A 13,754-nucleotide genomic window follows, 5' to 3' on the forward strand; every position below is an offset into this window, starting at 1 on the left:
CATGCCTATTAAGTAAAATAGAACTTTTTTACGTTACATTAAACATTTAAAAAGTTTATTGCAACAACAATCTAACCATCCGGAAAGAGTTCTAAGTGTATGTGAAATTAATCAACGAAGTGCTCCTTTGTAGAAGTGTCAGTGGTAACGTAGCTGCACGCCAAGAGGTTGTTGGCGGATTTATTGACTTATTCCTAAGATCGATGGACGTATCAGTCGGCCGAGCGGTTCTAGGCGCTACAGTCTGGAACCGCGAGACTGCTACGGTCGCAGGTTCGAATCCTGCTTCGGGCATGGATGTGTGTGATGTCCTTAGGTTAGTTAGGTTTAAGTAGTTCTAAGTTCTAGGGGACTGATGACCTAAGCAGTTAAGTCCCACAGTGATCAGAGTCATTTGAACCATTTGACGTAGCAGTCGCAGAGTGGCTCGAAATTTGCACTCACCCTTCTTGACACAACGCATCGAGTTTGTTTCTTAACAACTGTTTCTCAGCATAACCTACGCTGCAATACCCTTACAAGCTCTTCAAGCTATTTCTGACCACCCTATATACTGCGTGGTAAAGGAATTCTGCCGGCCGGAGTGGCCGAGAAGTTCTAGGCGCTACAGTCTGGAACCGCACGACCGCTACGGTCGCAGGTTCGAATCCTGCCTCGGGCACAGATGTGTGTGATGTCCTGAGGTTAGTTAGGTTTAAGTAGGTCTAAGTTCTAGGGGACTGATGACCTCCGATGTTAAATCCCATAGTGCTCAGAGCCATTTGAACCAAAGGAATTCTAACAGCTATCGACGGTACAGTGGAAGGGCAGAAATAAGTAGGAAGAAGAAGAAAAAAAATATTGGATAATGTGGGAAAAGAAGGAAGTTTAGTTTAGCGGCTCGTCGACATCGAGGTCGTAAAAGGTGGAGCACAAGCTCGGTCTGCTCTAGGATTGGCCGTACCCTTTCAAAGGAACCATTCCGGAATTTTCCTGGAGCGAGTTAGCGATATCACGGAAAACCTAAAGCTGTATAGCCGAACCCGGATTTGAACCGTCGTTCTCCCGAATGCAAGTCCACTGCACTAGCCACTGCGCCACCTCGATAGGCGATAACGTGAAAAGAGGAAGATACCAAACTACTTAGCAGCTGACCTCGAACAGGCTCGTATAGAGACAGAAATAGTGTCAGGAACCTGCCAATAGGCAGCATACCTTATGATGGGGATTGAGGGTCTCTGTTGAAGCCGTACTTGGGTCATGACCTGTGAGCAAGTGAGGTGGGCGGTGCCAGGGACCTGGCAGACAGACAGTGCCGGCGCCTGGCGGGGGTGGCTGGTGGGGGCGGCGGGGCGCTTTATTATATAAGGCGGCCAGCGGCGCGCCGCCTCACTCTCCGGCAGACCTCTGGGGGCGTCGCATCGAGACACGCGCAGAGCACCGCCGCCGCCGCCGCCGCCGCCTCCTGCACCGCAGAACGACTCCGCGTCATGGTGAGTCGCGAAGCCACGCGCACCACCTCTCTGTGCCGCACCACTAGCGAGGATCACCGCAGCTTGTTTCTGCAGCATTTAGTGCACTAGCTTCCGTCATGTACTGTAGTGGAGCCGATTTCGCTTATTTCGAGAACTGGAACAGTGTCAGCGATGCATTATTTGTTTCGTCCCATTTCTCTCACACATTCTGTAACACTTCTCTCGTAATCTTGTCCCCTCCCACAGTCCACTCCAACACCATAAATTTTGTAATTTAACAAACTGCAGGGGAAGCACAGCGGCCTTCGTAATTAATGAATTGATAAACCACTATACGTCGGGCCTTATTAGATTTATTGACTAAGTCGATTCTTCAGTCGCGACGATCCTCGTTTAGTCATTGTGCTAGTGGCAACAAGTTAGACGTTTAAAACACCACACAGCACTATCGTCAACACAAAGTGACGATGGTGTCGCATTCTACTTTAGAAGTCTAACTTTTTGCCGCTAGGGTAATGAGTAACTGAGTATACTCGGGTCCGGTGAAGAAAACTAGCCAAATAAATCAAATAACACGCGACCTATAGCGGTTTATCTGTAACTTACATGTTATGATTTATGTTCCGGGCAGAAGCACATACACCTACAGACATCATATTCACGCTGATTTACGTAAACTTGGTATTTCAGGAGATGTTGAAAACATTGGTCCGAGGTTTGTGACGTGTCATTGATAGTAAAGCGATTAGTATTTTGGTGTATAGTGAAGTAGTAGCCCATTACTTTTTATTTACCGGTGTAGTGAAGTACTTATGTTCTTTTCCCGACAGTCGATACCGATTGAAAAGTAGTTTGCTAATGTCATGCTTCGCAGCATTACAGCGAAAATTTTCGGAAGGGAACGTGTGAAATACAAAAGCCAGGGCTGCTCGCCCAGTGCAGTTTCACCTTCGTGACCACGTAAACATTGAGTAAGGGGGAGGAGTTCAAGTCTTCTTCATATGTAGCACATCTTCCTCCCATTTTTGCGAAAAAATTCGCTGCAGGATAAAAGGGTCTCATGTCATTATACTTCCGTTCCCGATATCTCATTAACACGGTAACTCAAGTACATAGTTCTTTTTTAAAGTGCTTCATTTAATAGCAATGTAAATAGAAATTGATATATATATTGACCATATAGCAGATCACTTGTCAACAAATGTACCGTGAGTTGTGAAATACGTTGTTTCGTGTTCTTCAATAGTGTCGGGAATATTTTGGCTTGACGCTTCGGGTAACTCAATAAATATGTATAACAGCTCACATGCAAGCAGTTGTCGCCATTTCATGTTGACAGCACTGCCGCGAAGATTTAAACGGAAATTAATGTGCGCAAGCACGCGACACGCGTCTCAGAAGGTACGGTAAATATTTATAAAGTTAAAAGAGGAGACAGTTTAGGCGCTTCTGTTGAAGTACTAGAGGGTAAGACAACACGACGACCGACTTAAAAAGAAATATGTCAAGAAGGGTGAGTGCAAATTTCGAGCCAGTCTGCGACTGCTACGTCCATCGATCATAGGAATAAGTCATAAAATCCGCCAGTAGCCTCTTGGCGTGCAGCTACGTTACGACTGACATTTTGACAAACGGAGCACTTCGTTGATCAATTTCACATAGCTTTGAACTCTTTCCGGATGGTTATGTTGTTGTTGCAATAAACTTTTTAAATGCTTTGACGTTGTTGTGGTCTTCAGTCCAGTGACTGGTTTGATGCAGCTCTCCATGTGTAACGTAAAAAAAAGTTCCATTTTACTTAATACGGATCTCATCGGTCAGGAAGTACTTTTTAACTGGACACGCAAAATTATTTCCGAATTCTAGCTTTTATTTTAAAACTGGAGACTTTTTGTGCCGTTTGCATTTAGTTTGATGCGCCTTTTTGCGTTATAGTACTGTGGGCGCTATAACAACGTGAGCATAGTTGCTTTCCGGGGGCAATCGAAACTGCTGCCAGCAAATGCGCTGTCACTTCCTTTAGATCTATGCAACCAGCTGTTCCTGCATGTTGCGGAATGTTTAGCTTCTCTGACACACCTTAACATGTGTTTCGTGATAGCTGTTCGTGCTGCACATTGTTATTGGTTAACGGATTATAGAGCTGTTTTGTAAGATAAAGTAAACTGTTAACGGGCGATCAAGAAGTTGGAGCTCAGCTAGTGATGAAGAGAGTATGTGTACGTCCGAAGGTAACACAAAGAATAAGGTAATACCTTTTGTCACTGGACAACGTAATTACATAGGCAATTTCAAGGAGCAGCATAAACTGGAGCCCTATTATCTTCTAGGAAGTCATTCTTCTTGTCCAGATATTTATGTCTTCGTAACACCAATTCATAAATGCATGCATGCAAGAAATATGTGCCAGGCTCTCGAAGACAATTCCAGGGCGACCCGGACAACAGTGCAGTCGTTGCCGTAAGGCGGAAACGGTGCGCTTTATCTGACGTCCAAAGGGACATGATCATCGGCTTACAGGACAAGCAGGGTAGAACCATTTCCGAAGCGGCTGAGTTTGTAAACTGTTCGCGTGCCGCCGTGTTTAAAGTATACCGTGCATGGCAAAATGGCGCTATCCAAAACTGGTGTCGAGGCAAGTGAAATGCACCACTGGCCATACATGACAGAAGCGAACAACGGCTGCGGAGATATGTATGGCGAATAGACTTGCAAGTGTTGAGCAACTGATCACCGAGATGAACTAAGGGGCTACCAACAGCGTCTCCTCAGCGACCGTTCAACGAACGTTGCTGCGTATGGGCCTCTGCTGCTAACGCCTGGTTCATGCACTCATGCTGACTGCTGTGCATCGGCGACGAAAGCTGGAATTTTTACGCCAATACCGCAAATGGACGTCCAACGTCCACTGAGTGGCGACAGGAGGCGTTTTCAGATGAATCACGTTTTATGCTCCATCGGCCTGAAACGCCTGAAAGTAAAAACCCTGCAATAATTGTCGGAAGGGTGTAGGTCGGAGGAGGGAATGTTGTGATACAGGGAATGTTTTCGTGGCACATCTTGGGTGACCTGTCATTTAGGAAGGCACTCTGGATCGACACAAGTATGCATCTATCCTTGGGAACCATGTCCAACACTACATGCAGTTTGTTTCTCCTCGGCACGTGTCCACCTAAGAGCAAAAAAATGTTCAAATGTGTGTGAAATCTTATGGGACTTAACTGCTAAGGTCATCAGTCCCTAAGCTTACACACTACCTAACTTAAATTATCCTAAGGACAAACACACACTCACCCATGCCCGAGGGAGGACTCGAACCTCCTCCGGGACCAGCCGCACAGTCCATGACTGCAGCGCCTTAGACCGACCTACGAGCAGGACAATGCAACATGTCGCTCAGATCGCAATGTACATGGGTATATCGAAGAGCACCATTTTGAGTTTACCGTACTTCCCCGGCTACCAAACTGCCCGGATTTAAACCCAATCGAGAATCTGTGGGACCACCTCGATCGGGCTGTTGGTACCGTGGATCCTCAACCTTGAAACCTAGCGCAGACGACCGCGGCAATGGAGTCGGCTTGGCTCCACATCACTATCGGTACCTTCCAAAACCTCATCGACTCTCTTCGTGCTCGTCTCGCAGCGGCCTGCGCTGCAAACGGTGATTATTCAGGCTTCTGACAGGCGGTCGCATTAATGCTACTGGATAGAGTAATGTCACTCTTAAAAGATATCGGAAACCAAACTTTCGTCTCTTAGGGAAACGTTTCGATGCTACTGCAAGACCCTTACTGGGACCAGCCGTATACACTAACGGCCATTAAAATTGCTACACCAAGAAGAAATGCAGATGATCAACGGGTATTCATTGGACAAATATATTATACTAGAACTGACATGTAATTACATTTTCACGCAATTTAGGGGCATAGATCCTGAGAAATCATTACCCATAACAACCACCTCTGACCGTAATAACGGCCTTGATACCCCTGGGCATTGCGTCAAACAGAGCTTGGATGGCGTGTACAGGTACAGCTGCCCATGCAGCTTTAACGCGATACCACAATTCATCAAGAGTAGTGACTGGCGTATTGTGACGAGCCAGTTGCTCGGCTACCATTGATTGGCCACACGTCTTCAGTTGGTGAGAGATGTGGAGAATGAGCTGGTCAGGGCAGCAATCGAACATTTTCTGCATCCAGAAAGGCCAGTACAGGACCTGCAACATGCGGTCGTGCATTATCCTGCAGAAATGTAGGGTTTCGCAGGAATCGAATGGAGGGTAGAGCCACGGGTCGAAACACGTCTGAAATGTAACGTCCACTGTTCAAAGTGCCGTCAGTGCGAACAAGAGATGAACGAGACGTGTAACCAATGGCTCCCCATACCATCACGCCGGGTGATACGCCATTATGGCGATGACGAATACACGCTTCCAATGTGCGTTCACCGCGATGTCGCCAAACACGGATGCGACCATCCTGACGCTGTAAACAGAACCTTGATTCATCCGAAAAAATGACGTTTTGCCATTCGTGCACCCAGGTTCGTCGTTGAGTACACCATCGCAGGCGCTCCTGTCTGTGATGCAGCGTCAAGGGTAACCGCAGCCATGGTCTCCGAGCTGATAGTCCACGCTGCTGAAAACGTCGTCGAACTGTTCGTGCAGATTGTTGCTGTCTTGCGAACGCCTCCATCTGTTGATTCAGTGCCCGAGACGTGTCTGCACGATCCGTTACAGCCATGCGGATAAGATGCCTCTCATCTCGATTGCTAGTGATACGAGGCCGTTGGGATCCAGCACGGCGTTCCATATCACCCTCCTGAACCCACCGATTCCATATTCTGCTAACAGTCATTGGATCTCGACCAACACGAGTAGCAATGTCGCGATACGATAAACCGCAATCGCGATAGGCTACAATCCGACCTTTATCAAAGTCGGAAACGTGATGGTAGGCGTTTCTCCTCCTTACACGAGGCATCACAACAACGTTTCACCAGGCAACGCCGGTCGATTGCTGTTTGTGTATGAGAAATCGGTTCGAAACTTTCCTCGTGTCATCACGTTGTAGGTTTCGCCACCGGCGCCAATCTTGTGTGAATGCTCTGAGAAGCTAATCATTTGCTTCTACAGCATATTCTTCCTGTCGGTTAAATTTCGCGTCTGTAACACGTTATCTTCGTGGTGTAGCAATTTTAATGGCCAGTAGTATACTTTCAGAGTGTAAGAGATGAATGATAAGAGAAATGATCAGTATTCGGGAGTAGTTGGTTTCCAGCCTTACCCCGGCCACCCTAATTTAGGTGTCCCTAGTAACTGGAGGCAAATATGAAGAAAGTCTCTTTAAAACGACGGTGGCTCATTCCCTAACCGCGTTTGTGTTCCATAGACCTTGTCGTCTAAAGCAGATTAAACCCTACTCTCACCTCGTTCATTCGCAGTCATATATTGGCTTACGAAATTCTTGAATGAGTCGTACTATCATAACGAAAACGAAGTAAGACTTTTTTTTTTAAATAGAGAAGCTGAGTTTGACTTTTGTGTATCATACACGACGTGGACAACCATATACTTGCAGAACAACCCTTAATCTTTTTTTTTTTTTTTCCTTGCCTTGTGTGCACTCTCAATGAGGTTACCTTCACAACTGTAATATCTTGTGCAGGGGTTCGTAATAAACAGAGGTTTGTAGGTGTCTTCGTGGCAATAAGTCGCTTTTCCCGAGTTAGCAGTCCGACTTTTCCCTCGCGCTTCAAAACTGTCTCCAGAACTTGGGGGACTGCTACATTAAATACAACGCCCTACAAGCCTTTCTTAAAGTAAATGCGTTAAATAGTTCCTCGGCTGCGAGAGTGCCTTTCTGTGTGTTTATGCTGTTCATTACCGGCTCTATTGCCACTGCTTTAACGTCTCTTTTCAAGCAAGACCTAGGAGAACATAAAAGAAAGCGATTAATCAAAATTCATGGAAACCTTGCTGGAGCTTCGTTCTGTCAGATATAATGTGCTACTAGTTATGTTCAAAATAAATCCGATTTAAGATGTTCATTCACCTTGTTGACTATAACTAGGCGACTGGTAACTAGGCGACTGGTGAAGGAGACGACGCCAGTGGCATCCCATTACACAGTTGCACAACAGCAAAAAAGCTTTTGCGATAACATGATACGTCCGCGAGAAAAGCATTAACTTTCTGTTACACATAGATGATGGAGGTTTTTAAAAACGATTCGTGTTCTACAGCAATACTAATACAGCACTAAAATTATACGCATTTTTGATGCTACCCAGAACTGCGATAATCCTGAACCTCCAATCGACCATGAAAATGTTAGACACAGAGCACAAGCTTGGAATGGACAGTCATCCCGCGGCCTATTAGAAGGAACAATTCCAATGTTCTCTTCAAATGATTAACAGATGTAAAATCTAAATTAGGATGAGCGGTAAAGATTCTTAATCATTTCCAACTACGAGTCGAGTGTCTTAACAACTTGCAACGTAAATCTAAAGCAGTGTTTCATTATATAGCACTGGTCTGCAGGCATCCTATCAGAAGTGACAGATTAATCAACAACTGAATGACCCTGAATCACAGCACAGTTGGTACACGGCACTAAATATACGGGAATTTTGTTCAGGAAACAAATAACTTCGTGGGACCGATGGCTACACTCACTTGATCTTTCTGGCAATTTTGTATTCTGCACACAAAGATCAAACAATTTTAGGAAGAAAGTTATTTTGATGACAATGAAGATATAAGATACTAAAACAACGATAGTTCTGTAGGTGATAACAGGAGAAAAGGGTTTCAAATCATGAAGGTTGAAATAAGGACTGGTTTCTATTTAGACCTGCAGGTGTCAGTTGACGTCTTTTTGACGATGACCTCAGTGTTATTGGGTAGTGAGGTGTGCACCTCATACGTTGACAGTGAGTTTAAGAACTTGATTGTCGGGCCTCTACCTGCGTATTTGCAATATCCTGCGACTGAGAATCAAGTCTTAGGGACTCAAAGCGGCCCTGTCCCATGTGCTCACTCGTGTCTGGGTTTGTGGCCGAGGAGGCCGCTGTCAGCCGCCCGTCACGGCCAGAGGCCAGTAAGCTGGCTACTGACGACCGGCCCCTCTTCCCACCGGCCCTTTCCCGTGTCCGCTTTCCGGATGGCTGCTGTGCAGATCCGCGAAACGGTGGCGCCGGTTAAATAGAGCGTAGCTTTGCTGACGGACGTGCACTTAAGCAGCTAACGAGCGAAGCTAGAGCCAGTGACCGTGAAGTACAGAGCTGTGTGCCATACCTTTAGGATAACAATTAAACAAGCGTTTTTGTCTGGTTTGATGTGGGGCTACAACTATTACATCTCCTTTGTCAAACTCTTCATTTTAAAATAGCACCTACACTAAACGTTCTCATATATTTGATGTACATGCTTCCCTGTCTTCCCTCTGACATCTTTCTGTAACACCACATCACAAAAGCTTCGATTCTCTTCTCTCCGGTTTTTCCAAATCGATCATTCACTTCCGTACAATGCTGTGCACCAGACATATATTCTTAGAAATTCCTTTCTCACATTGCGACCAACGTTCGGTACTAGTAGACTTTTTCGGGAGAGAAATACTCGTTTCGCTTGCATCCTACGTTCTCCTTGTTCCTTCCAAGAAGTGTTATTTTGCTTGCAAGGTAGCAGAATTCCTTCACTGGGTCTGCTACATGATTCCCAACTTTGGTGCTAATTTGTTACTAACATCATTTCCGCTATTCTTATTACGTCCGTCTTTCTTTACATCGGTCTCAATCCATGTTCTGTGCTCACCTGCATTTCATTCCTCTTTAACAGGCCCTGTAATCCTTACTCAAGTTCACAGAAAAAAATGGTTTAAATGGCTCTGAGCACTATGGGACTTAACTTCTAAGGTCATCAGTCCCCTAGAACTTAGAACTAATTAAACCTAACTAACCTAAGGACATCACACACACCCATGCCCGAGGCAGGATTCAAACCTGCGACCGTAGCGGTCGCGCGGTTCCAGACTGTAGTGACTAGAACCGCTCGGCCACCCCGGCCGGCAAGTTCACAGAAAATAGCAGTGCCGTTGGTGAATATTATTATTGAGACAGATAGCACATGATTCTAAAGCGAGTACTATGAGATAAGAAAGTAATGGTCGAAAAGGAATAATTAGCTTTTATCGAAATAAACCACTAAAACCTTATGACAACAATTTACCCTCACAGTACCTGCCCAAGGCGGCACAAATGAGGTTACACTTGCAGAAACTCGACCCAAAACTCTACAGAGAGTCGTTGCTGGGGAGCGTGGCTTATGGACAAAAAAATGGTTCAAATGGCTCTGAGCACTATGGGACTTAACTTCTGAGGTCATCAGTCCCCTAGAACTTAGAACTACTTAAACCTAACTAACCTAAGGACATCACACACATCCATGCCCGAGGCAGGATTCGAACCTGCGACCGTAGGGGTCGCGCAGTTCCAGACTGTAGCGCCTAGAACCGCTCGGCCACATCGGCCGGCTCTTATGGACATTTTTCAGTCCTGATGTCGTTGTTGTAGTCATTGAAAATGTCATTACGGTTGAAACAAGCATCAGTCGCGAAAAATATTTATTTCGTGAAATTCGTCGTTTCATAATTACGCTATGTAATCTGTTACTGGAAATGAATCTTTGCTCCAAGACCAAATTGGCCCTATTGCTTGTAAACGTTTACCTGAGAAGAACAATAGAGTATAGAGATTATCTTTAAAAGATCAGCCAGAGAAATAGACTAAATATAAAGAGTGACAGTTTTACAAAGACAGAGAATAATCCCAGAATCAGTTCCCCTAAAATGGCAACAACAATGTGAGAGGGATTAAAACATAGAGTACATCGTCAAACAATAAGCTTATTTGTTGGTAAAAGAGGATACTTCGATAGGGTTGCCGAAAGAAAAACCACTCACAAACGAGAATATATAGAAAGAGATGGCTTCAGCTCGTTAAAAGCTACGTTAAAGAAGAGGAAACCATGGGGGACGATGCGGTTTCTTCTTCTTCTTCCTTTCGTTTTTGCCGTCTGACGACCAGGTTAATTCGCGCCAGCTTCGTTTCTTCTTGTCTTTCTCCTTGTCCAACACGCTTTCATTCCCATATTTTACAACCTCTTTCAGCCTTCTCTCCGTGATGATTTTGTTCTGCGTCTAGCTCTGCCCTCAAAACCCGTGGAAACCTGGGTTTTTTACTTTAAAGTCATCCTATTGCATATGTGTGAGTATTGTATTCCCATTTTTCCAGATCCCGCTGTATCTCTCGGATCCAGCGTGCTTTGGCTCTCTTGTTTCAAAGAAACCGTCACCATTATTTGCTATGTTAACGTCTGCTGGTCCATTCTTATGATGTGTCCGAAGAAAACGCTCTTTCTTTTCCTGATGATGTCCGAAGAGTCTCTCTGTCTTGGTATACAGTTCTTGGTTCGCTAGTCTTATAAACTGTCCGTCTCTGTTCTTAGAGGCCCTAAAAGCCTCCTGAGGATCTCTCGTTCCACCAGTTCTAGTCTCTTAAGTCTTCGGTTCTTACTGGGTTAAGAGTTTCAGCTGCGTATAAGATTTCAGCGCTGATCACTCTCTGTTAATGTCAGTTTTGCATTGATCGAAATATTCGTATTGTAAATGTCCATAGTCAGTTTGTATGCTGAATTTATTTTGTTTACTCGTGCTCCTATCGTTTGCCTTTCTGGCAAACCAGTTTCTTACCATCGTCCTAGGTATTTAAATCTTCTCACTTCAAGAATTTTCCCTTCTTTTACTGTCATCCATCTAGGAGCTGTATTGATGTTTGTCATATACTGTGTCTTTTCGATGGAGATCTGAGGTAGGACTGCTTTCGCCGCTTCTCCTTGTAACTGTATGGTCTACTTAACCACCTCTTCTAATGATTTCGATAATATCACAATATCGTCTGCGAATGTTCCTTTTCTCTTGCGCCCCAGTCGTATTCCACCCATTCCTTCCATTTCTCGTCGCCACTTCCTGATCATCTTAACAAATATACAGTTAAAGAGCAAAATGAGTCCATCTCCCTGTCTGACTCCAGTTTTAATCTTGAGGGCCTTTGAACACTTTGCTCTAACTGGATGTTGTGTTGCTTAAGGTCTGTTTAATCAGTTCACTGATTTTCTATCCAACCCCATCTCCTCTAAAATTTGGACCAGTGTTACTCTGTCTACTGAACCACAAGTTTTCGAGAAGTCTACGATTGAGAGTACGAAATTTTTACTCCTCTGTTTTTGATACGCTATTACCAGTTTCAGATTTAAAATTTATTCTACACATGATCTTCTCTTTTTGAAGCCTCCTTGGTACTTACTAGTTTATGGATTTAGTTCATTTTCCACTCTTTTTTTTCAATTAAATTCAACGACGGCAAGGTAAACTTGTGATCGCTGTTTCCCTCTGACGCTGCTCTTTCTTACACGATTTACGTACATAAGTTTCCGTAAAAATATCCACAGTCCTTTTAAATGTATCAGATGTGATACAAGCCTCTGAAACACGCTTCAGTTGAGAACACACCAGTAACTTGTGTTTTTAGTAAGTTCACAAGTCGCACGCTCTACTTACGACAGAATGCACGCGAGTTGGAAATGCACTATGTGTGACACTTGACAGTACAGTAGTACTAAAACGTCGCGCTGACAAACCAATGCTGCGGTCGTTTGTCGCTCAGCAGTACCTTTTTGCAAACAAGAACATAGCACAGAACTTTTAATGCTGTATCTGAGCTGCCACCTTATGTTACCCAATTGTGTTATAAAAACACACCAACAAACCTCAGTGTTACTTTATATGTTTCTTCAATATCATCAGAAATTGAATTAACTCTTAATTTCTGTGCTGTTTACTCCCAGGAGTATACTTCTTTCATTCCTGCAGACTTGCTAAAGTTTAATTTGTGTGATTTATAGTAGGTCTACAGTGCATTAACTAACCTTCCCTAATAAATGTTACTAACGTTGGCGCCTTTATACCCTTTGCTCAATATGCAAGGAGTCTTTGGGATCTGGGCTGCGGGTTGGTGCATCATGGCTCTCTTGCTGTTTAGATTAGGCCAGCTGGTGTTCCTGTTGCCTGTGTAGCGCACTGGCCTCTCCGACGCCCATTTTGTTTCTGTTGCAGTATGATAGCAACCTCAGCGAGTCGGTAGCGCGCTTTGGCAGACAGTAGTCGCGTTTTCTTCCGCCCCTATCGACGTTTCCAGTCGTGGTCCCCGCAGCGAGAAGTCCAGGCCGGTAGCATGTACCAGAATATGCTGGCTAAGGAAGGGGTAAGGCATCTCTCCTTATACTTGAGCGCTCGTCTCATTAATACGTCCATAATGTACGCTTCTCTTTGATCCCCTAACATTCCCGAATCTAACTGTCGTACTGAAATAACAACAGCAATTATTTACTTACCTGTAAGAAGATTGTCCTAAAATGTTTTGTTATGAAAACTTTCAATTTCTTAATGGAACATCTACACTGTTGGTCATTAAAATTGCAACACCAGGAAGGACAGCAATTAAGGAAATTTTACTTATTGTGTACTCGCAGTATAGCAGAAAGAATACAACATTACATTTGTAGATAGGGTGTACAGGCTGGGAAATTTAGTGCACAGAGCTTCCACCTCTCAAGGCAGTAACTGCTCTACCTCGGTTGGGCATCCAGTCGTATTTCAACTTTGATGGCAGGTGGGAGTACGTCATTCCATGCTCTTTCGACTCTATGCCAGAGTTCATCAATCATAATGGCGTAGTAGTAATCGTGGCATGCCTGTCTCGGTAATTCTTGAACACATATTTCCAACGGATGAGAGATCTGAAAACGCGCTGGCTAGGGCAGTAGTTGAACACCCTCGATACAGGAGTAGGCCTGCACTACGCGGGCAACGTGCGGACTTGCGTTATATTGCTGAAATATGACATCAGGAAGCCACAGAGTACAGAGCACAGTAATCGATTTTAACTCATTAGAAATATACCGCTGTTGGCAAAATTACTGACCATGTGAGCCAGAGATGACCGTCTGACGTACCCAGTTACACCACATGCCATCATGCCAGTTGTGCGGCCCGTATGATGGCGGCAAATGCAGTCTTGTAACGTAGTTTCCCTCAGAGTCGCCACACACGGAAACATCTATCTTGATGCTGTTCAGAGAGAACCGGGACTCGTCTGAAAAGACGATGTGGTGACACTCCTGGGCCCATTGTTGTCCTCCAGAGCAGCACAGTCTATGCGCCTCCTCTT

General features: G+C 44.7%; 1 protein-coding gene across 2 annotated transcripts in view; it reads left to right on the forward strand.

The window, feature by feature from the left end:
* The first annotated feature begins 1,373 nt into the window (after positions 1–1,373).
* Positions 1,374–13,754, forward strand: part of LOC126457840 (tubulin alpha-1C chain) — a 106,418-nt gene continuing 94,037 nt past the window's right edge. Inside the window, exons 1-2 of one of the 2 annotated variants that reach the window (XM_050094474.1) lie at positions 1,374–1,472; positions 12,641–12,788. In XM_050094474.1, coding sequence (XP_049950431.1) covers positions 12,759–12,788 — 30 coding nt within the window. In that variant the 5' untranslated portion in view covers positions 1,374–1,472; positions 12,641–12,758. The remainder of the gene's footprint in view (positions 1,473–12,640; positions 12,789–13,754) is intronic. The other variant, XM_050094476.1, reaches the window with a different exon arrangement.

This window comes from Schistocerca serialis, chromosome 2, assembly GCF_023864345.2.
Source record: "Schistocerca serialis cubense isolate TAMUIC-IGC-003099 chromosome 2, iqSchSeri2.2, whole genome shotgun sequence".
Lineage (NCBI taxonomy): Eukaryota > Metazoa > Arthropoda > Insecta > Orthoptera > Acrididae > Schistocerca > Schistocerca serialis.